Source organism: Aquila chrysaetos, chromosome 1 (genome assembly GCF_900496995.4).
Source record: "Aquila chrysaetos chrysaetos chromosome 1, bAquChr1.4, whole genome shotgun sequence".
Classification (NCBI taxonomy): domain Eukaryota; kingdom Metazoa; phylum Chordata; class Aves; order Accipitriformes; family Accipitridae; genus Aquila; species Aquila chrysaetos.
The window spans coordinates 48,796,072-48,818,492 of NC_044004.1; the positions used below are offsets into that span (position 1 = coordinate 48,796,072).

General features: G+C 41.3%; 2 protein-coding genes across 2 annotated transcripts; one reads left to right on the plus strand and one right to left on the minus strand.

Moving 5' to 3' along the window:
• Nucleotides 1-3,658: 3,658 nt before the first annotated feature.
• On the plus strand, nt 3,659-10,614 carry FGA (fibrinogen alpha chain). The gene is made up of 6 exons (XM_030012137.2): nt 3,659-3,724; nt 5,498-5,626; nt 6,713-6,896; nt 7,197-7,342; nt 8,295-9,375; nt 9,756-10,614. Exons 1-6 carry the CDS (start codon nt 3,674-3,676, stop codon nt 10,463-10,465), a joined length of 2,301 nt encoding a protein of 766 aa, XP_029867997.1. The 5' UTR covers nt 3,659-3,673; the 3' UTR covers nt 10,466-10,614.
• Nucleotides 10,615-12,453: 1,839 nt separating this feature from the next.
• FGB (fibrinogen beta chain) lies at nt 12,454-20,045 on the minus strand. Its single transcript, XM_030012124.1, has 8 exons — nt 19,899-20,045; nt 18,131-18,334; nt 16,669-16,852; nt 15,848-16,075; nt 15,120-15,233; nt 14,436-14,558; nt 13,964-14,249; nt 12,454-13,058 (listed from the first exon to the last, which is right to left on the minus strand). The coding sequence occupies exons 1-8, from the start codon at nt 19,971-19,973 to the stop codon at nt 12,830-12,832; spliced, it is 1,443 nt and encodes a 480-aa protein (XP_029867984.1). The 5' UTR covers nt 19,974-20,045; the 3' UTR covers nt 12,454-12,829.
• Between the last annotated feature and the right edge of the window lie 2,376 nt (nt 20,046-22,421).

Genomic DNA, 22,421 nt, shown 5'->3' on the forward strand with positions numbered 1-22,421 from the left:
TGCATGGGGAAAATGTGGGACCAGGTGCTGGGACTGGGTAGTAATGAATTCACAAGAGTTAAGTAGTCTGAAAAGCATATGAAGAGAAAGTGGAGCTGAGAGCTGGGGCTGAAGGAGAATGGAGTCTAAGACAAGGTATCCGGAGGAGAGACATGAATGAGCAGGTCAGAGGAGGAGAAGGCACCACTTGGAAACTGGTGGTGGGGACTGGTGGTAGGACAGGAGACAGGGGGAGTGCTGGGCAAACAAGGGCTGGCTCACATCTAGGGCACACAAACCAGAGTTAAATCCCAGACTCCCCAACTAATACTGTGGCAACCTGCCAAGAGGAGGGCAGCTGAAGTAGTGAACTGCACTTCAGTGCTTTGATCATGAATTAAAGTTAAATCCAAAGTTTATCTAGCTCTTGGCCTTTAGCCTTTCAAACAAACACAGAGAGAAGTAACTGGATGATTGCAACATGAAAGCAAAGGTACAGGCTGAAGGTCAGGCCCAGATTCAGCCCTCAACTGGAAAGCCTGAGGAGCTCCTCCTTCACCCCATCTTCACCCAGCAATGCCCTTTGCATGAAGCAGGAAACCCCTCTTAGCTTACCTAATGTTTATGATCGGTTATTGGCTTTTTCCAGTCCCTCTAGCCTTGGTGGCCAAGTTTTACTTGGACCAGAGCTTACGTGTTGTGTGTTTGAAGATCACCCCAGAGAGCTGCGCCCTCCATCAAGGTCAGAGGAGGCCTGGCACATGCTACTGCCATGTCCAGTGTTACACTGGTAGCCAGTACCTGGGGGACCACCTAGGAAATTGTCACATCCTCTGTTAGCATGGTTGAAAAGGCAGAAAGTCTTCTGCTTCATGTGCTCTGACTACTCTTGATTTTAAGGCCTATTAAATTACAAAAAAAAATGTTCAGAGATTATTGAAGATCACAAAATCAAGCTCTTACAAACTGGGAAAAGCCAGAACTAAGGTGACATGTCACATCACATCTGAATTATGAAGGATGCTCTAGTTGTTGCATAGGTTGTAATGCATGTAGTGAGTAAGACCAGGTGGGGCACAGTTGTCTCTTACTTACAGCTGATACCCTGCAGAATTAGGTGCTAGTTCTGCCCTCATCACCCAGTTCCTGTGGGACCAGAGGTAAGACATTGAGGTGTCTCAGAGCTGGATGCTGGATGTTCCTCCTGAGCCCCTCTGCAGGCACAGAGCTACAGCTGCCATCAGTGGGATCTGCACATATGGTGTGCTCTGAAGACTCAGACTATCCAAACAGATCCCCCAAATTAATAACTACTTTTTGACTTAGCCTTCTCACCTGGGTTCTGCAGCTGTGAAAAGGGGAAAGTCGGGCCCAGGGAATGAATGTTTGTAAAGGACTGGGGTAGCTGAGTGATGAGCACCATAGGAAAATCCTTGAAGCTTTAAACAGTGTGCAGAACATCATCATGCAACGAAAAGAGTGTACAGCTCTGGACAGCTGCTTGCCTGTGGAGCACCTTCCATGCCCAAGGTGAGGAGGAAGGGGTCTGGTGGAAGAAACATCACACGTGATCCTGCAGTAAAGTCCACGAGTGTATGTGCAAGGAGAGCACATGAACGTTGTACCTGCAATTCTTGTGTTCCTGAGCACGGAGGTCCTAAGGTTGTGACTTTTGAGCAGAGTTTTGTATCCATCGTGGAGGCTAAATTAGAGCTCATTGGTTTGAGTGGGAGACTCTCCATGGACCCCAGCATATTTTAGATGAAGCCCATTTTACTCTGTTTTGTAAAATAATTAATCTTAATCCTGCAAGACTTCCTCTTACTGTGGTCTTTCCCTCCTTTGAGCATTTTATTGTCCTCTGAGCTTTTTATAATTCTTTCACAGAACTGCTGCAACAGAGTGAACAAAACTGTGTAGGACTTGGAGTGGGGAAGCATCACCAGAGTTGCCCCTGCTGAAGTTAGTAGCTGAGCATTTTGGTGTGTAAGTATATTAATTATCTGCTTTGAGTTCAGGAGCTGCCTTACGAACACTTATCAACCAAACAATGCAGCCACAGCTGGCTGATATTCAAACTGAGCAAAGGTAATACGTGGTCTGTTTGTACATTTGTTGCTGAAATTAGTTGGGCTGCCTTGTTGCTGAAATCAGAAGAGGTTAGTTGCGTCATAGTATTACTGGTACTGCATTGGGATTCAGTAGAAGACTTTACAAAGCATGTTGCAGGGAACTGAAATAAACAAACATCTTGTTTCAGAATGTGCACAGATAAGATTAAGCCTTAAATATAATAGAAACCCTTTGTCATGCAAAACCAGATCCTGGTGGTGTAGATGTTAATCAATGTAGCGCCATCTTATTGAGCTCTTCTGCTACCTGAGGATATGACTCGCTATTAGTGATATTGATATAAGTTAAGTTAGGTTTAAGAGGGGTTTCCTAGATAAGAGAAGCATGAAATGCAAGGCTGGAAATAGGAGGAAACAAAGGGTCCAGTTCAACTGCAGTGAACTTTACATGGAGATTGTTCAAGCCTCCTGAAGGCAGAAAACAAGAGGAAAAGCAGAGGAAAGGAGGATAAGACAAAACCTGAGAGGCTGCTGGAATGGATCCAAAGCTAAAATCAGCTATTTTGAATTAAATATGTAGTACAATGCCAGAGGCAAGCTTAAACATGTCCCTCTAAAGCAGAATATCATAAGATGTTCAGCCTGTAGATGATGGAGAGTTTTGTAAATGTCACATGGTTTTAAAAAGCCATGAGAGAACTTTGTTCTTTCAACTGATTGGGCCCACATTTCCTCTAGCGAAGGTATTCTTGCTCATTCCTGCTCACTGTGGTGGCAACTTTTGAGATGGGCAGCATCTCTCAAGTGTTTGACGGCCACATACAACACTCCCCAGTAACAGTAAGGCTTGTTATAGAGCTCACAGCAGCAGCACATTATCATCAATTGTCACACACAAACCATACACATTATACAAATATTTGAGGAAGATTTAATTATGCTTAACGTCTGTTCTGGGACATTTTCAAGTACCACTCTACTGTGCTTTTCATAAATATGTGTTCATTTCAAACAAATCCTACTTGATAAAAAATTATAATATACCATTTGTGTAATAGACAGTGTAATGTTAAACACATCATGCATTATACAAATACCAGTAAGGTCCACCTGTGAAAACTGATGTAAACTGGGCTCTGCACTCCTCAGGAATTAATTTTCGTTGATGACCACATGGTCACAGATAGACGATATCAACCTTTCTTAGACTAGTACGTGCTTTCAAATATCAACTCTTTGATTATGCTAGCTAAATGCTCATTGCACAGACTGTGTGTCTTCCAGCAGGTAAGCATTGCTGAATCCGGCTAGGTCCTGCATACATCTTAGCTGAACATCCAGTTACGAGAAACTAAGCTGTAGACAGATTTTTTTTCCTGGAATACATGGTGTTGCCTGCATGTTGGTGTTGTACAAACTTATCTGGAGCAAATAACATCAGAAACTTGTGCAAGAGGCCTTAAGTAATCACCTAAAGGGGAGGGGGGCATTTGGCATGTTTTGTCTCCAAACAGAAAGGAGCATAATGATTAATCTCAGCTTTGCATTAAGGTTTAAATTGCACCAAAAGACTGGTGAAGAGCATCCTTTCAGTCAGAGTTCTGCTCGCTCTTCTCCTGAAGATGATATCAATGAGGATCCTCTGTGTGTTGCTGTGCCTCAACTTAGCCCGGGTATGAATTTGCTTACTTGATTCTTTTCATGTCTTTTTTGAAGAGTAAGCATTTATTTAATGTTTATTCATTAGATAGATACATTTTGGCTGTCACCTAGCTTGTAAAATTCAATGCACACACATATGCACAAGCTTACTGTAACCACTTCACTGCTGGACTTCCATCAGTAGTTCTTGAGTATCCAGCTCTCCAGTTTTGCTTAATTCAGTTTTGCTGAATCTGCCTAGCTTCAGGAGCAGCAAAGCATATACATTAACATGAATTCATAGATTCATAGGCGATGCTATAGGTCAGGAATTTTCAGGTTTATTAGGGTGAAGTCTACTCTGCTTTGGATGGTATTTCAGCAGGGTTTTCCACCTACAATGACACACTATACCTTTATTACAAAATATACATTAAAAAACAAGGACTCCTGTGGCAGCCACATCAGGTTAAACAAGAGCCAAGTAAGAATCGATTTTTAGATAAGGAAAGAGATAGACTTGATTTTCAAGTATGCTAATATAACCTTGATGTTTTGTCATTGAGGTCTCAGGCCATAATCTTATGTTAGATTCTTTACGTTTCTTTTTGTGACTGTTTTTTGAAGAATGTGCATGTTTTTAAATGGCAGAAATTACAGGAAGCAGATGGGACAAAACAGAAGCAGTTGTATTTGAGCTGTCAATGCTGAAAGGGCACAGACCACCTAAAAGTAAAGTTTTTATTTGTAACTTTTAAGCGGCACTTGGGCTGGATCCTCAGGATGAATCAAACCAGCGTGAATCTGCTGATTTTAATAATGACATTCCAGCTCCCCAGGGCTAAGGTTCTGGCCCTGGAGGCTAGATTTAGGAAAACTTTCTCTGATGCAGAATCAATCATTAATCATCATAATAATTAATCATTAATATTTTCAAGCATTAATATTTTCAAGCATTAATTATGCTGCTTGAAAAGAACATAAGGTGTGCAGAGGAATCCAGTCAGACCTAATTACATCTCAAGCCCTAAAACAGGGCTTTCTTTTATGAAAAAGAATTATTTTCCAGTCTTTTACTGAGCAGTAACACAGTAGGAATTCTTACAGGGTTTTGGCTTAGAATTAGCTTGTATATATGCACTTTTTCTTCTCAGGTTTGAAGAAGATCTCTGTATATTTTTTTTTTTTCATTAGCACAGTGGAATCCATCCATTACTGGCATTATTATTTTTATTACAATATTATTAGCTTTCTTGCTCTTTATGCCAGGCAAAACAGTGCTACAAGCTTACAGTTAGCAACTGTGATTAAAATCAGAAACACTAATAGGAAAACTCTGTTCATATCTATCTTTAAGCCAGTTTTGTGTAGACTGAAGGTGGTAGAATGAAAATAGAAATTTAGAAATACTGCAGCAAATGGAAGTAGAACATAGGATTTTTTAAGTATTTGCTTTAACTTAACCAGTTTCAATCTAATTGCAAGTTAATTTTACATTTACACACAGAACACAAGATTTTTGTGGAATGATATTATCGTAATATATCCTGAGCATCACTACACAGCAGCATTAATTTTAAGAGATGAAAAGCTTTATTCTGACAAAACCCCCAAAATCGTATCTTACAAGAAATGTTCAGGAATAAAATCCTTGCACTGTTCAGTGTGATGCTTTCCAGATGGCTGTAAGTGGCACACGTCAGCTATGCCACTGCGTGTTTGAGGACGTCAGCATTATGTTTCCATTCTCTTGGCAGCTACTTAGTTAATCTCGGTTTTGCTTTTCCCCCTTTTTCTCCGGGCAGGCACAAGTCGGAGAGAGTACCTTTGAAAAGGAGGGTGCAGGAGTGCGTGGTCCCAGGATTGTGGAGCACATGTCCCAGTCCACCTGCCAGTATGAGAAGAACTGGCCCATCTGTGCAGACGATGACTGGGTGAGCAATGAGCTCTGGGGGCAAAAGCGGGGCCCATCGGGAGGGTGCTCACGGACCTCAGCTGGACCTCTTCGATGGGTGCCATGCAGCCAGCACGTGGTTGGGCTTTAGGTCTGAGGGAGGACAGGTAATGCTTCACATTGGGGCAGCCTGGAGAGATCTCCTGTGGGAAAGAAAGAAAGAAAAAAATGGGGAGAAAGAAAGAGGGAGAAGTTTGCAGGGGTGCACAATCAGAAGAGAAAGTAAGTCTGGAAAAGAAAGATGAAATAAAAGAAGGCTATTCCTAGAAAAAATATAAGAAGGATTTCTTTTCAGAATTTTGGTATTGCCACTTTCGGAGTTGGTAAGAGAAAGGCACAGGAAAGAAAGATGTGTGACAAAGAAAAGAAACAGCTGGAAGTAACTTACACCTCACTAGTTATTTTTTAGGAAGTTAGGTGACAAAATGTTCAGTAGAAGTTTCATAATGATTGACTGGATGTCTTTGTGTATAAACTGTTAATTTGTCTCTCTCTTGCCTCTTGCATCTCAGCCCATCTCTGCGCTACACTTATTTGAGGAAATCTTGGCAAAGAGCTTTAGTCTGTAAGAACATTAAGCTTTTCTGAGGAAAATTTTGTTTAAATGAGTTGGCCTGTAACATCCTTGTTCAAACTGGACAACAGACTTCTCCTTACAGCAGCCCTTTGGGAAATACATATATATATATATATATATATATATATATGTCTTATTTCACCTCTGACGAACAGAGGAGAAGGAAAACTAAGGATTTACTTGTTCCTTGCTTCCCCTGGCCCCGGCAGGTTTCTGAGGATGCACTTCACTGATTCCATCACACCAGTGCTAAGGGCATAGGAGGTAAAGGATCAGCCTCCAGGTGACTTGCTCTAAGTCACACAAGTCCTTGGCAAAGTTGTTGGATGAATAGGACAGGACATCTGAAGACAACTTGTAGAATCTTGCCGTGATTTTTTTTTTTAATGTGTTTTCAGTGTTGGCCAAAACTCTGCAACTGTAATGTTAAAAAAAGGTTTAATTTTGAAGTAACACGATAACACAATTATTTCCCTCTTCCAATTTTAGGGTACAAAATGTCCATCAGGCTGCAGAATGCAAGGACTGATTGATGAAACGGACCAGGATTATAGTCACAGAATAGACAAAATCAAGAAGCTGCTCGCAGAAAATCAAAACAACTATAAAAGATCCAATCGGATAATTGTGGAAACCATAGATACGCTAAAACCAAGCCTAGACAATGCTCAGCGTGAGTATCTCGCACCCAGTTTTATTATCCATTGCTGAATTATTATTTTTTTTGTGTGCATAAGCAATATGTAGTGAAAAGATATGCTGCACTGGACCTTATTATCAAGAGCCAGAATAAACATAGTAATACAAGACTCTTAACTGCTAACTAGTAGAAACTACTGTAATTTTTGCCTGCTTAGTACTATGAGAAATATGTTCTTAATTGCATGTTTTAATTACACATTCTAAAATATGCTATTCTTTTAGGGAAGAAAATCATACGTGCATAGCTGACTGTGAGGCATTTTTGTTTCAGAGCTTGATGACACTTACAGTCACGTGTCAGGAGAACTGAGGCGGAGAATTGTGACATTAAAGCAGAGAGTTGTCACTCAAGTAAACAGAATTAAAGCTCTGCAGAGCAGCATCCGGGAACAGGTGGTGGAGATGAAGCGCTTGGAGGTAGGTAGCTGCTACGTGATTTCCATTCTTTCCAGGGCTTAACTACAGAAAGAGGGTCTATCCCTTACACCGTGCATGGCGAGCAGTGCTCCCTCTGGAAGAAAACGTGATGCAATTCTCACAGGATCTGACTTCCTGAGGCAAATCCCCAAATGAGTTTTCTTTTCCTGCTGTGTGGGAACCAGCGTGAGCTCAGGAGGACTCCTGGTCCCATCTGCCCCTTCTGCTCTCAGACAGGCAGCAAGGATGTTATATCTGCTGATAACTGGCTCCGGATGAGGCGTTTCTCCTCCTGTAAGGAGCTGCTGAGCAGCTAGGATGAGGGGGATGTGCTCTGTCCTCCCCCAGTGATGCCACTGCTGCCCACAGCCAGTGCTGGCATTAAAGCCCGTGTTCCCAGGTTGCAGCCAATTCTTCTGATGGTAATGCAAGGAAAAGTCCTGGCACAAACAGCGGGTTTTCTCAAAAGCCCATTTTGATCCCCGGATCGGAGATCTGGCTTTTGGATCACTTGGGAAAACAGCGGTAACCCCAGGATGGCAGGCCTCACAGCAGGGCCATGAAAGGCTCTGGGACAAGTCCAGTGTCCTCCCTTTTCCTTGGAGGACTCGTTTCTGCCCCGGTCCCCAGGGAGCATGCCCAGCTCAGCAGCACTCCCTCCAAACCCAGGAAGACACCCCTGTGCCCTGAGAATAAAGGGAGCAGAGATTGGGAACGTACTACAATGTACTTCTCCATGGAGCTCATGTGCACTGTGCTATTGCACGTGTCGTATTTACAGTGGAGACAGATAAACACAAGGATGATTTCAAAACTGAGCTTTGGAAAAGCTCAGCTGTAGGTGGGAGGTACCAGGGCAGCCCCCACCTTTCCCCAGTCCAGTTAAAGGATACACTTGCTTGAGAAAGTCAGGAAAGCTCCCTAACTAAATTATTTCTCTCTGTTTATGTAGGTGGACATTGATATTAAGATACGAGCCTGCAAAGGAACCTGTGCTAGAAGTTTTGGTTACCAGGTGGACAACGAAAGCTACGACAACATCCAGAAGCAGCTTACCCAAGCTAATTCCATCAACTTGCACCCAGAGCTTCAAACAACCACCTTGAGCACACTGAAAATGAGGCCACTTAAGGACTCGAATGTTCCTGAGCATTTTAAGCATAAGCCCCAGCCAGAAATGCAAGCTCTGAACATAATTAATAACATCAGGCAGATGGAAGCGGTATTAGAAAGGCCAGAAACAGACACAAACCCCTCCCGAGGTGACGGCTTGTATCACGTGCTAGAATCGAGGGGGGATGGACCTTCACACACCACCAAGTTAGTTACTCCTACTCATGGGAGACAAACCCTTAATCTGGGAGACAAAACCTCCTCCACTGTTCGTAGGTGCACCAAAACTACCACCACAAGACTTGTCACTGGCCCTGATGGCCCTAGAGAAGAAGTAGTCGAAAAAATGGTTTCTTCCGATGGCTCAGACTGCTCCTATTTACAAGGAGCAGGAAATCCTGGAGGGGAAGGGAGCGTACACCATGTTGGTGGAGCAGACAAATTCCACAGGCTAGAGACCTTATTCCCTGAGCTAGAGTCATTTTTTACCCCTGGCTCTCCACCCACTTCTAGTAAGCACTTTAGTGGATCTAGCAGCATTTCAACTAGCAGGCACGTAAGTGGCACAGGCAGTAGCCACTTAGGTACTGGAACACCCGGTCATTCAGGGGCTTACACGGGGAAAGGCAAATTTACAGACTTAGGAGAGGAAGAAGAAGATGACTTTGGAGGACTTCACCTTCAGCCAGCTGGATTCCCATCTGGGGGTGCAGGTCACTCCAAGACTGTAGTGACCAGCACCTCTTCTAGTTTCAACAAGGGAGGCTCCACTTTCGAAACTAAATCACTAAAGACCCGTGAAATAACTGAGCAGCTAGGTGGGATGCAACATGATCAGAGTGCAGAGGATACCCCAGACTTTCGTGCACGCAGCTTCAGACCGTCAGGAAGGAAGCAAAAGACAGCCAGCACTGGGAAAGGTACAGAGGCCTCACGGAAATAGTTACTGAGGTAGTGGAGCCAAACTCCATCCCTAACCAAACCGACACATTGGTTTTAGATACTGCAGTACAACAGTGTGATGATAAAATGCAAGTAATGTGTCTGTTTGTTGCCACCTTGGAAACAAAAAGGAAAATATTTCATTAATACTCGGGTATTACACAGACAATTCACAATTTAAGAAGTATGTAAAGTTTTCTTTTCTGAATTCTTTTTAACGTTGCCTGTCACTATACCTAGTGTAGTCCAAGACATGTTTAACAATTTTCCTCAGAGCTATTGGTACTTGGATTCCTCTGAACCTTTTATTAAATTTTACTGATAACTCCTGTCAAACCAGATCAACTTTTTTTTTTAGACTGTGATGATATCCGCCAGAAACACACTTTTGGTGCCAAAAGTGGCATTTACAAAATCAAGCCAGCGGGATCCAATAAGGTTTTGTCAGTTTATTGCGACCAAGAGACCACTTTGGGAGGATGGCTATTGATCCAACAGAGAATGGATGGATCAGTGAATTTTAACCGGACCTGGCAAGACTACAAGAGAGGTTTCGGCAGCGTGGATGGCAGAGGGCGAGGAGAGTTCTGGCTGGGCAATGAAAACATACACTTGCTGACTCAGAACGACACTCTCCTTCGGGTAGAGTTAGAGGACTGGGATGGAAATGCTGTGTATGCAGAGTATATCGTACAGGTAGGGTCTGAAGCAGAAGGGTATGCCCTTGCAGTGTCCTCCTACGAGGGGACAGCCGGGGACGCGCTGATCGCCGGCTGGCTGGAAGAGGGCACCGAATACACGTCCCATGCCCAGATGCAGTTCAGCACCTTCGACCGGGACCGGGACCGCTGGGAGGAGAGCTGCGCGGAGATGTACGGGGGTGGCTGGTGGTACAACAGCTGCCAGGCGGCCAACCTCAATGGCATTTACTACCTGGGGGGCCACTACGACCCCAGGTACAATGTTCCTTATGAGATCGAAAACGGCGTGGTCTGGCTGCCATTTAGAGCCTCTGACTATTCCCTCAAAACTGTTAGAATGAAAATCAGGCCCATAGAAACCCTGTAGAAAGACAGGCTTTTAATGATGTATGTTATGACTACAAGTTGAAAAGATTTTTTTTTCATATATATGTGCATGATGTACCTCTACTCTGTGAATTTGAAGGCAACTGGGCACATCTGTGGCTTCAAAAATAAACACTGATTAGTCATCAACGAAATAGTTCTTCCATCTGATTTATAACTGACAAACCTTTTCAAGAAAATATTGATTTTAAAACCCTTTTTATATAAACTTTGTCTATGTCTTTGACTGTGTCTTTTTCTATGTCTATGTCTTTGGCAGCTCACACCTTGACTGCAGATAAAAATATTTATAATTTGAATTATTTACTTTGCTTCAGAGTGTTAAAGAAGTAAAAGAATTTAGAAGTATGTTGACCACAAACTCCTGCCTCCACTAACATGAACCGTGAAAGTCTGACTGAGTTTGACAGTCATGCTTCTGGGCCGTCTCCTCTCGCTTCCATTTCGAGGGGAGCACAACAGCGGTGGGAGTCAGTTCTCAGGCAGAGCCACGGGTGGTTTGGGTTCTCGCTTTTGCCACACACCTAACATGGAGTACACTTTGATTAATGATGCATGCATTTTAGGACTGACTTTTAAGGATCTCCTAAGTTTTGATTTTATAAATATGGAGGTAGGCCTTCCTTCCCATTGATGAATCTAGGTAGTTTACCATGCATACTGTAGCTTCAAAATAAGACAGTTCATGTAAACTCATCAAAATACAACTCCCAAAACAGGCTATTATTTTCTAGTGACCACTAAAAGGTTATGACTGTAACCAGTTCAAGCAAGACGAGGAGCACCTGGATGGCTATAGTATATATTGACTTGGTTTAGAACGTTTCTCAGCACATGTGTCAAGCAAGGATTCTTCTACAGATAAGGGGTTTAAATCAGGAACTTGCTGACAGCGTGTGGTAAGAATTTTTTAGCAAAAAGCTGACTGCATGGAAATACAGTTATATTGGTTACACAGTTACACAAGAACATGCTGTATTTACCTTTATACCTTATAACATAAAATTACACAAGTATTTACTCTGTTTAATATTTCTGTGCTTCTATTGAGAAACAAGCATGAGCAAACTTCCTTGCCTCCAATCTCACTGGCCAGCTTGTTTCATACCATTTAACAATATCATCAAATACTGGCAAAGCAGCTCACTTTTAGCCTTTTTTCAGTGCTTCTCAAACACAGCCACTGTCTCACCTTTTTGGAGAGTTTGCTGAAGAGCAAAGACACCTTTACAGCCATGCGCGGAGAAGTGTCTGCTTTTGGAAAAGGGGCTTCTGCTTTATGCCTTGTGGTTTTGTTCCCTAGCCTCAGTGGAAGCCTGTCTGTGGCGATGCTGAACATTTGCGCTCATGTAGTGAGATGCTGTCATGATGTTTCCTCCTTGTCCCTCGGGGCTCCACAGATTAGGTCAACACAAGAGGTTTCAGATGGGATCCATCTACCACTAGTGATTCGGCTCCCTTCTGTTGTGGAGGAAGGCAGTCGCCTCTGAGAGATGTCTGATCCTGCCTACCAGGGTTGGGAGGTCCTGTCTTTGGGACAACCTCTGTTCCTGGCTACAGAGGGAGCCTAGACCACTAGCTTTGATGAAATACCCAACCTCCACCTACCCTATCATTGGAGTCACTAATTGCTCTAGTCCCACAATAGGTCTTCTAATACTGTATTTTATTCTATGATAAAAGGATGTGGGATGGTGGAAGGGATATTAAGAGGCACAGTAATGTGAGCCAGGTCCCAGGAAAGGGCGTATGTTATCCAGCATACAGGATTTTGAACTAAGTGACTGGTGACGGTGACCTACCTGTTTGTTAGATAGTTTCTTTTCACTTTATTTCTTCTCAACTTGTTACACAGGTGATTACCGTTACCCTTATAATATAAAAGAAAATGACTGTCCCTTATTTAGTGGAACATGTTTGCTTCTCCAGGGATAATGCATAAATACTTTGGAATCATGTGAAGAAAACTTTAGTTTTAAGGCTTTATTTAATTTTTGGAAAACATTTTAAAATAATCCTCTCCCTCTTCAAATGTGGTATAGAAGTCCTTTGTAAAAGAGTGAAACAAGTTGGGTTTGGTTTTTTTTTTTTATCAGTGTTATTCTATACTAGTTACTTCCGTCTTGTGAACAAATGAAAAATGGAACAAAATACACTTGTGAGTTATATTCAGCAGTCAGATTTTGATTTACGGTTGACATAGCTTTTCACTTTAGGTCATAATATTCTCATACATACATAATTGGTTCTCATATGAAAAGAAAAGCCTGAATACCGTGGCTAAAAAGATAACCATGCACAAATATTAAAAGAAAATCCCTGATTCTGTACATTTTGATAATGGTTACTGTGGAAAGTATGGCCTGATTTTCATGCTCATCTTCTTCATTGAATACCATGACCCTTTCCAGTTCATCCATACAACACCATCATCTGTGCCATGCTTTGCCATGTCCCAGCTGTAGCTCCCTCCCCAATAGTATCTGCCATTGGGGTTGGCTGAGTGGCAGCGGTTGTACCACCATCCACCACCATCTTCTTTGGAACACTGTTTTCTTGGATCTGTAGTTAACCTGATGAGGGAAAACAAAAGTGTTGAGAGTGACAGATGAACTGTAAGCAAACAGATCAACAGAGTGCATACACCTGCCCCTGTACTGAAATTTTCAAACCGTAATAAACATTTAAAATCCTCTCTGAACTTTCTGTAAAAGATTGACCGTCACAAGTGTGTGCTACACAGTACACTTGGAAGGTGAAGCAGCTAAGAAAAACAAGTCAAATTTTAGCTGCAGCTCTTTGGCAATATCATTTTAGTTTGCTGATTGACAACTACAATTACTTGCAGTTCATAATGATAATTGCATTATCAATGCAATTTAAAGGTATAAAACAATGAGAAATATATGTCTTCCCCAATCTAAACAATTCCTTTATTCATGAATATGTAATCAGGTATTAAGACAAAGACATAGCCCATAGCTTAGAGATACAGTGCTAAATTATGTACTTTACAACTGAGCTCCTGTCTTCTAAGTAGACAGAACTTTGTTTTTTAAATAGGACATGCTACCTGTCTTTCCTCAGGACCCATTATGTGTTACTGGAGTGAGTACCAATATTCCTACTTAAGCAAGACAGTGTCCTTAGCACTGCCACCATAAGTCTCTGACAATGAATATATTGCATCCAGATTTGCTGATTTGTCTATGGTAATGTCATTCATGGAATCAATAAAATTCAGTGTGCTTACTTCTTACTTGGTTGTGGAGCAGCACTAACCTAATATGTAGTTTTACCTGCTCTTGGCTACGCCAAAAGAACTGCATGGACATTTGGCTGGTAACTTGCAGGGATAAAACCTATTTTAAGAAACTACAAAATGCTGTGAAAACTAACAGCAAATTAGAGAAATATTCTATATTCAGCTCCATTTTAAGCTCTATTTTTATTTTAAATGTCTAATGCAAGTACATACCATCCATCATTGTCTCTGTCATAAGTACTGAAGAACATCCCGTTGTGAATTGTCATTGTCCTGTTTTCTCCATGCACCTGTGAAGCTCCTTCCATTAGTGCGTTGCCTGCATTGCCTCTGTAGTTACTAACTGAAAGTTGATACTTGTTTCCTTCATTCTGTATTGTGAAACCTCCATAACGAGCTGATACTTTATCGCCATTCCAGTCCTCCATTTCAATTAGAACTTCAGTGGGCCCTATTTTGGTAAGCTGGCTGATCTTGTCATTTCCAAGCCAATATTCACCTGAGAAGCAACAAGTGAGAGCTCTGTGAAATAGACTTCACAATATAATTCAAGGCAACTTTATGATTTGCCTATAGGTCTGCCCATGTGGATTAGTTAATTTTAAAAAAATCAAAGAGCTTCAAGAAATATGACAAAACAGTCTCAGTGAGAAGAGCACTTTGTGTTTCATGCTCAGTGTTTTACCTGGTGTATCACAGTAGCTCTTCCCTCCACTCTTCGCAACATTTCCAAATCCTTTTTTATATTGATCCCATGCTCTTCCAAAATTAACACTGCCGTCCTGGCGGTTCTGAATCAAAGTCCAGCCTACAGGAGTGACAGTATTTAGATTAAATTGCCATCAAGAAAGGAGCATGAAACATTAAGATACAGCCCTTTTGTCTTCATCTCGAGACAAGCGGAGCATATGGCTTCCTTGCAGCACGTCTGAGTTTTCACTGCTTACGAGCTTAGCCTTGCCATTTTTACTCATGCTTAAGTAGCACCTTCCTTCATAAGGAAAGGTGGAAAAGCAAAACTTGAAGGACTGCCCTGATCTTTTGTCTAGTGCATAGTAGCAGGGTAAGAAATGAGCCAGGCCGTCCTTGTCTGCCCACCTATACGTTGTCCATTCTAGTCATAGTAAGATAGTTTTTTATTTACCAACCCTACCCCAGCAATTTATTTCCAGTTTCATTATAGAATTATCCTACTGTGCAACTGAAGATGACCAACAAGACTTTTCTGAATGAGTCAATCAGACTTAATTCTCAAGTAATTACAAAAGGTATAACTCCATATTAGTTTGTATAAAATGCAAATTACTAATATGATTTTTTTTGTAGCATCCATATTAATATTTTAACAACATAGTTATTTCACACTAACCTCCATTCTCTGTCTCCATGTCACAGTATACTCTGTATGGTTTGCTGAAAGGATCTGGCTGGATGAGGTACATTTCAGATACCTCACCTCCCTTTCTGATAATATCCTCACATTCTGCAAGAATAAAGCGGAGAGTCTGTTACTGAAAGAGCTGTGAACTTATTCAACAATCTTCATATCCTTTGGTTTGCTGATTATAAGGGAACAATTTTAAATATATATATAATTCTACTTTCATTTTGATTTCTGTGATACATTGTGTGAAAGAATCAGGGAAGAAAAACCAGTACACCTGCATTGTTCTACTTTTCCAAATAGGAATTTCTAGAAGTTCAAACTTAGTGATGGAAAACTGTATACTTCCCAATGACTTTTTGAACTAGACAAGCTTGTGAAAGAAGAACCTTTCTTGACTGAAAAAATCAAGGGTACAACTATGATAGTCACAAATGTATCACCTCCACCTTACAAAGACCTTGAAGCATATATTTCTTTAAAATGCTACTAGCCACTAATGAAGACTGATATTGGATAAGAGGATCTTTGGTCTGGCCAGTATAGGCATCCATAAAGGATTTTTTTCATTTAGGATCACTTTCCATCTTTTCTGCTAGACTAATCAATGACACAGGCTTCAGAGGCACATTCAAACCAATTGAATAATGCATCTATCAATTTGCACAGTGATATAAATGGGAGATGCGATGTCATTATAGTTGGATGAGTACCTTTGCCTGAAACCACTGGAATATTACAGGAAACAACACATGGGGAACGGCAGTAGTCCACCTGGGTTGCAATGGCATTTTCCAGTTTTTGTATCTTTTTGTGTAAAGAATCCACAACTGCACGAAGGACCCTGAGGCTAGATGGGATGTTATTGTCCAGATTATCCTTTATATAACTATAATGCAATTCCACCTCTGTGTTGTACTGAGAAAGTATATCATCATTGTCTGGAAGAGCAAAGAGATGAAAAGCAGATTAGTTTTCAACACGTTTTCCAGTTATGAAATAATGAAGAGCAATCTGTAAGCACAATTTGAGAAGTCACTTCTTCCCTTAGCAGGGAGGAAGGATAGGCATTTCTTTTGCTTACTTTTCCACAATGTGCAAATACTATGCAGAGACCACTCAGTAAAGTGGTACATGTGTATTGTTATTTCTTTGCTAGCTTTAGCTAGATTTATCAGTGGTGCTGTATTCTGCAAAGAACTCTAATTAGCTTCTTTCCAGGAAGCCATGGTACCAAGCCAGGATCTGGGCATAAAGGGATTGGATGGACATAGGTAAGCAGGTAAGGGGGGAATACATGACCCTTACATTTAGGGGCCTGATACGAAACTTGCCGTAGTACGAGATCCATTCCTTTGCCTTTCTCAAAGGATTTTTTTTTAAGATTTAAGAGGAGATGGTCATGGAACCCTACTTTGCTAGATACTCCACTGTATTTTTAATTTTTTTTAAGAAGTCCCATTAACAAGTAACAGTAGCAATGCCAACAGAACTGCAATACTGTTTACACTAGTAATTCATAGAAATAGCATACCTTTTCTTTGTTTTTGCCTGTTTATCAATTTATCATCTAGAACAGTCACATATTCATAGAAAGTTGTAGAGGTTTCAGACAGTTTGCTCACTTTGTCCTTTAGATCACGAACAACTGGTTTCACATTTTTTTCCTGTTTTACCAGTGTAGTTTGCAGCTCACATCCAGTTGGACACAGCACTCCCTTAAAAAAAAAAACCAAACCAAAAAGGGCTGTGAATAAATGTCAAGATAAAAAGTTTCTAATCCCATCAATGAATGATTATACCTTTGAACCCACTGAATAGTTAGTAATGTGAGACCAGGTATTTAAGCATCTAGATGAGGACTCAAGACATTCAACTTCTACAAAGAAGCTGCAGTCTGAAGGTCAGGAAGGAGCCCTGAGTCCCTCAGGAGGACTCTTTTGTTGAAACTCTTGGGAAAAGCCCTCCCTCTTCACACTTTTTTGGTCCACTATCTGCTTTTCACTTTTCTGCACTGTTGAATGTTCAAGGTATTAAGCCACCTGAACTACGATTAAAGCCTGTCAGGAAATACCTGGTGCCTGTGCATATTTATCTCTACCCCCTTCCTCTTTCACTCGCCTCAGAGAATCACCATGTTCTCTACACCTTGTTATATATATCTCTCGTGAAATGGCCATACCATTCATTAAAAAATTATCATCTCAAGAAGCTGAGCACTACTGCTTCTGCGACAAGCACTGCACTGTAAAGGACAGCAGTGTTTTAAAAAGAGGTGGAAAAATCTGAAGCCCCGTGAGAACCAAAATACCCAGGCAGCAGTGGGACTCTACCACAGCCATGTATTCATTAAGCTTTAACAGACTTCAGTTGTTGGAAACCTCCACACTCAAATTTGCTCTCAGATACTAAGATGCCTCACAGCACTGTTACAGCTTGCATTTTCTGGCAGAAAGCACAGCAGGGACAGTGTGACAGACTACTGCAAGGCAGCGAGGAGTATACTAGATCTCAGCATGCTTGCATGCTCTTCCGTAAGAGCTGGGGCAGTGATTGAGGGTAGACTATAATTATGGTTTGAAACAAATTTTAAGAAATACCCTGGAAGTTATTTTTTTTCATCCCTAGGGTTCCTTGAGATTATCTGAAATTCAAGCCAGCGCTTCTGCAGAGCTTTTTTCTGTCCTTCTTAATAGTTACCTACGCAAAGCCACATGGAAAGCGCAGGCTAACCCACAGATACTTCCTTTCCTCATTTGGGGTTCAAATCTCATCTCCCCACCTTCACCATAGGCTGTCTGACTCCGTGAGTAATCCCACGGACCCTGTGGCATTACTGTGCCGAATGCAGTCCTCCCAAATTCAAGCAAAACGAAGCAAAGCCGGGCTCCTTTAAATGAATGACCGTCTCTTATTTGGTGAAGAAAACTCCATGTTGGGTGCACTAGAAGGACAGGACAGTCTGTTATCAGCTGCCTCAACAGGCAGACACCTACCAGCTCCTCCAGAGGATGCTTGCAGCCACCAGCGTCGGGGTAGATGATAGGTTCTTTCTTCTCCCCCGGCTTCACCCGCTTTGGGGGCCGGGGCTGGTATCCCGTTCCGCTGATGGGAGGTGCCACGGGTCGGAGCGTGGGGGCCGCTTCCCGCCTTTTGTCCAGGGGTCGGTGGCCTCGAACCCCCAGCTGAGGGCTCTCGTCCTGCAAAGCCAGGGGGAGAGGAAACTCTCTGAGTCTGGGACTGCTGTTGTAAAATGCGGTGCACAGGGCGGAGGCATCCGTTCAGCACGCTCTAGTATTTTGAGCAGTGAGGAAAACCGCGGAATGGAATGAAAAAAGCAATAATGGAAATTTTATGCTGACATTATGTAAAAGTCATTGCTATGCCCTCCCTTGTAAGACTAGTCACACTGCCTCCACCTACATATAGACAAACTAAAAAGCCTTCAAACCAAAGCAAAACAATATTTCAATAGCTCATTCTGACCAAGGGACAAAGTTTATATAGTTCAGAGCCACTAAGCACCACGAAACTTGAAGTAGTAAGATACAAAAAAAAAAAGTAATTAGACATTCTTGGGGCTAAGAAGGATATTCAGCATCACGTTATCAGTGTCCCAATTTTTCACTGGGCTACAAGAAAATTTGTAAGGTTTCAGAAAATCAGGCCACAGTCAAATACATCATCAGGTCTCGGGCCACATGCCAGCTATTAACGGATGGAATTGGGAAAAGCATTCAATAACATCTCTCAGGGTAGGTTTTTAGAGCTCCCTCTGATGCATACGTTCTCCACATCTGCCAGAAATAGGAAAGTCTAAGAGGCTGAGCAAGGAAAACAGGCCTGGTCCCTAAGCACTTGTTGAAACTAGACCATTTGAATTAATAGTTGTCTGAACTACTGAATCAAAATCTTCGACCATCTCCAATCCCACTCAGACTTAGCTACAAATAACAAACATTTGTAAGGATCCAGGATCAGAGGCTTCAAGTAGTTTCAGAAGTAGGCAGCGTACAAATCACAAAATTGCTGAAAATTATTTAGCATAGTGGTGTTACCAGTAGTCAATGTACAAACACAAATACTTAGACTGTATAACAGAAAATCACCTCATTTCTGATTACCCTGACCTATGACATTTTTGCAGGGATTTTCAAAATATAAAAAAGGTACTGAGATTCTAAATTGTATTTCCCATTGAAATATTTTACTTAAAACTAAATCTAGGTTAAACTGTTATATTAGATTGATCTTCATTGCTTGCCTTTTTGTTCAAAAATTGTTACCTCTCCATTTCCAACATAAAGCTATATGAACTGGCAGTTAATTTCTTTTCAATGTCGACTGAATCCGCAGAAAAGTTTTTACTGTTTTTGAGATAGGACATGATTAATTACACATTTTTACTCCTTTGCACCTGATATTAATTGTCTGTAACATTATTGCTAAATTAATATCCTTAAGTAAATTCAGCTAAATAACTAATCTTACCACCAGGTGTTCTTCATTCCCTACAGACAAAGAGGAAGAAAATATATCCAAACTCAGAAAATAACTATTATGCAGTTACATATACATGAAGAAATAATACAAAGGTTATTTCTTTGAACACTTCAAGTGGAAAAAGAACATGCATTGGATCATTTTTTCCCACAGCTGCTAACTTAGCTAACTCACATAAGCTGTGTAAGTCAGGCATGCAATTAAATGAAATTAATAATTTTTACTATTATTACTATTATTAATTATGATCAGTATTACAACCTCCTCATCATAGTCAGTAGCGGACTGGGGTTGAACTGAGGAAACACAGAGCAGGAAGAGCAGGAGCAGTTTCATGGTGCTAGCTTGCTTGAGCCGCTCAGTGACCTTCTCCCACCAGCAGCTCTGACAGGGAGAGGTCCTCCCTGTTCCTATATATAAGCGGCAACCCTCATTTCCCAGATGATTGACAGTGATAGGACCAACCCTTCCGAGCAATCACTGTATCTCTGTTAATATTCAACCTTTCTCTTCACTGTGTGCCTGAATACATTTGCTGTTGAGCAATTTCTCTGGACAGCTTTTATCTACGTGTCCCAGAGACCTCTGCTGATGCTGGGGTCAAATAGATGTTTAAGTCCTTAAAAGTACCTCCTGCTCAGATTACACAAGACTACCATTTTCTCAAAAATCACAAGGCTTTTAAAACAGCTGAAAAGGTGAACATCTAAAGAAAAGAAACATCGTCAGATGTCACACTGTGACATCTCCTTTTTTTCTCTCTGCTGAAAATTTAAATGTTTCAGAAATATGATATTAAATTAGAATTAAGCTCACATCGTATAGATGGCTACATTCTTCTAAATAGTTCTGATGGTGCCTGGATAGGTATGCAAGTCTTTGGGTCTCTTGAAGTACAAAAGCAAAAAAGAGTATATTATGTTCATTACATTAATAATTTTAAATGAAAACATTGTTTTGATCTAATTAAATATCAGATTAATATTGTAAGCATAAAACAATGCTATTCCATTACTTTAGCAATACGACATTGTGAATGAACTAAAATAATTAAATTTTACATATTAATTTGATGGTTTCCTTTTTTAATACAAAAAGCATATCTGTCAAACAGTATTTAAATGTTTTTAATAATCTTTTAAAAGAATATGCATGAAATTATTTGTAATCATAGTGGAATACTCAAACATGCTTTCTGATGCTTTATAGGAGTATGGTGTATCACAGCTCTCTTATTAGCAGAGTTTTAACACTTCAGTGTCTTTATATCCTGTGATTTTCTTGTGCATTATAAATTATCATAATCTAGTGAATTAAATAAAATGTGCCGAGTGAGAGCCAGCACACTTTTCTGAAGTCATTCATATCGATGTCTGAAGACATGAAGAGATGTAAACCGTGGGCTGAGGTTCCTTTTCAAAGATCAACTTGACGGAGTGGGAGATTTTATGGTAAGCAAAGATGAGAACAGCTAAAATTGCTTGGTTTAGGCCTTTTTCCTGTATTTGTGCTGTTGTCAGAATTCTTGTAAACTATGGAGATTCCCGAAATATGAAAACTGTTTAACCTGACTGGTTTAATTATTACACAGCTTGGACCAAAATCAGCCATGGCTCAAGGAGCAATAATTCCACTGAATTTGATCTCTTGCATGAGGACATCACCACACTACCAGATTTGGAAGAGCACAAACTTCTCCCTACAGGCATTAAAGAAATCTGCCTAAGGCCAAAACATCATTAACATGTTATTTCCACTTAAACATGCTAGCCAAGATATTGTCACTGATTCTGGGCATCTCCCAACCGTAAATGCAATTTTCCCTCCATTTACCTCTGAAGGAAGTTCACTCACCTTCATCTTATGTATAAGGAAGGGACATAGTGATGCTCAACCCTTGCCCAGGGCTTACGGGTAGCTCGTGGTACAGTGGAACTAAAACAAGGTCTCACTAGTCCTGAGCTAGAAACTTACTCTTAAATTATCCTGGCTAAGTTCAAACAAATCTTAATTAAATGTACGATATTTGTCCTAAATCCATTCTGAAACGATCACCATGTTCTGCAGTAATTTATGGTGCCCTTCTTCAGGCATTAAGTACTCTTCACCCCGCTGTGAAGCAGCGTGGCTGTGTCGGAGCAGAGGGTGTTGGGGACTGGATGACGGGGGTTGGCATGGGAGCCCCCACGCTTGCTGCAGAGTCCCAGCGTGGGGAACCCCCAGGCTTCATCCGCCTTCAGATGGGATTTCCCCTTTGAAACTCAGCCTTTGACCCTCCCAGCTCCAGTACTTTTCATTGGCTTCCCCAAGAGAGTTGGGTGGTTGTGTGTCCCTGGGGATTTACCATGAACAACACATGTATGCCATACCGCAGCGGGTTTGCAGCTTTGTGTCAAATGAGCAGATGCCCCATGATGGGGATCGTGCCACCGCTCATCTGGTAAGTGGAGGCCTTGTCTACGCTGCAAAGGTTTTGCCTGGAGAGTTTTATCAGCAAAAACCAGTCCAAATCTGGAACCACATACAGAGCAATCTACACTGGCAAACATACACGTGCATGGAAAACATTTCAGCAGCAGAACTTAATCTACGTTAGCATGCTGGTTATGAGATGTGATTTTTCTCTCTTGCTTGCAACCATTACAGTTAGGCTGACACTTTCTAAGGATTGAATGAAGCCTTATGAACAACCAAAACCATGGCTTAAATTTCTTCTAAAAATGATATCAAGAGGCTTTCTTTTCAAAACAGGACACCTAATCTTTTTTCCTTCATATTTCCTCC

Coding starts and splice junctions, on each gene's coding strand:
- FGA (XM_030012137.2), top strand. CDS start 3,674: ATGATATCAATGAGGATCCTCTGTGTGTTGCTGTGCCTCAACTTAGCC. Junction 3,725..5,497: donor TGTGCCTCAACTTAGCCCGG/GTATGAATTTGC, acceptor TTCTCCGGGCAG/GCACAAGTCGGAGAGAGTAC. Junction 9,376..9,755: donor GACAGCCAGCACTGGGAAAG/GTACAGAGGCCT, acceptor TTTTTTTTTTAG/ACTGTGATGATATCCGCCAG.
- FGB (XM_030012124.1), bottom strand. CDS start 19,973: ATGAAACTGCTCCTGCTCTTCCTGCTCTGTGTTTCCTCAGTTCAACCC. Junction 16,076..16,668: donor CAGGCAAAAACAAAGAAAAG/GTATGCTATTTC, acceptor TTGCTCTTCCAG/ACAATGATGATATACTTTCT. Junction 14,559..15,119: donor CATGGAGACAGAGAATGGAG/GTTAGTGTGAAA, acceptor TCACTCCTGTAG/GCTGGACTTTGATTCAGAAC.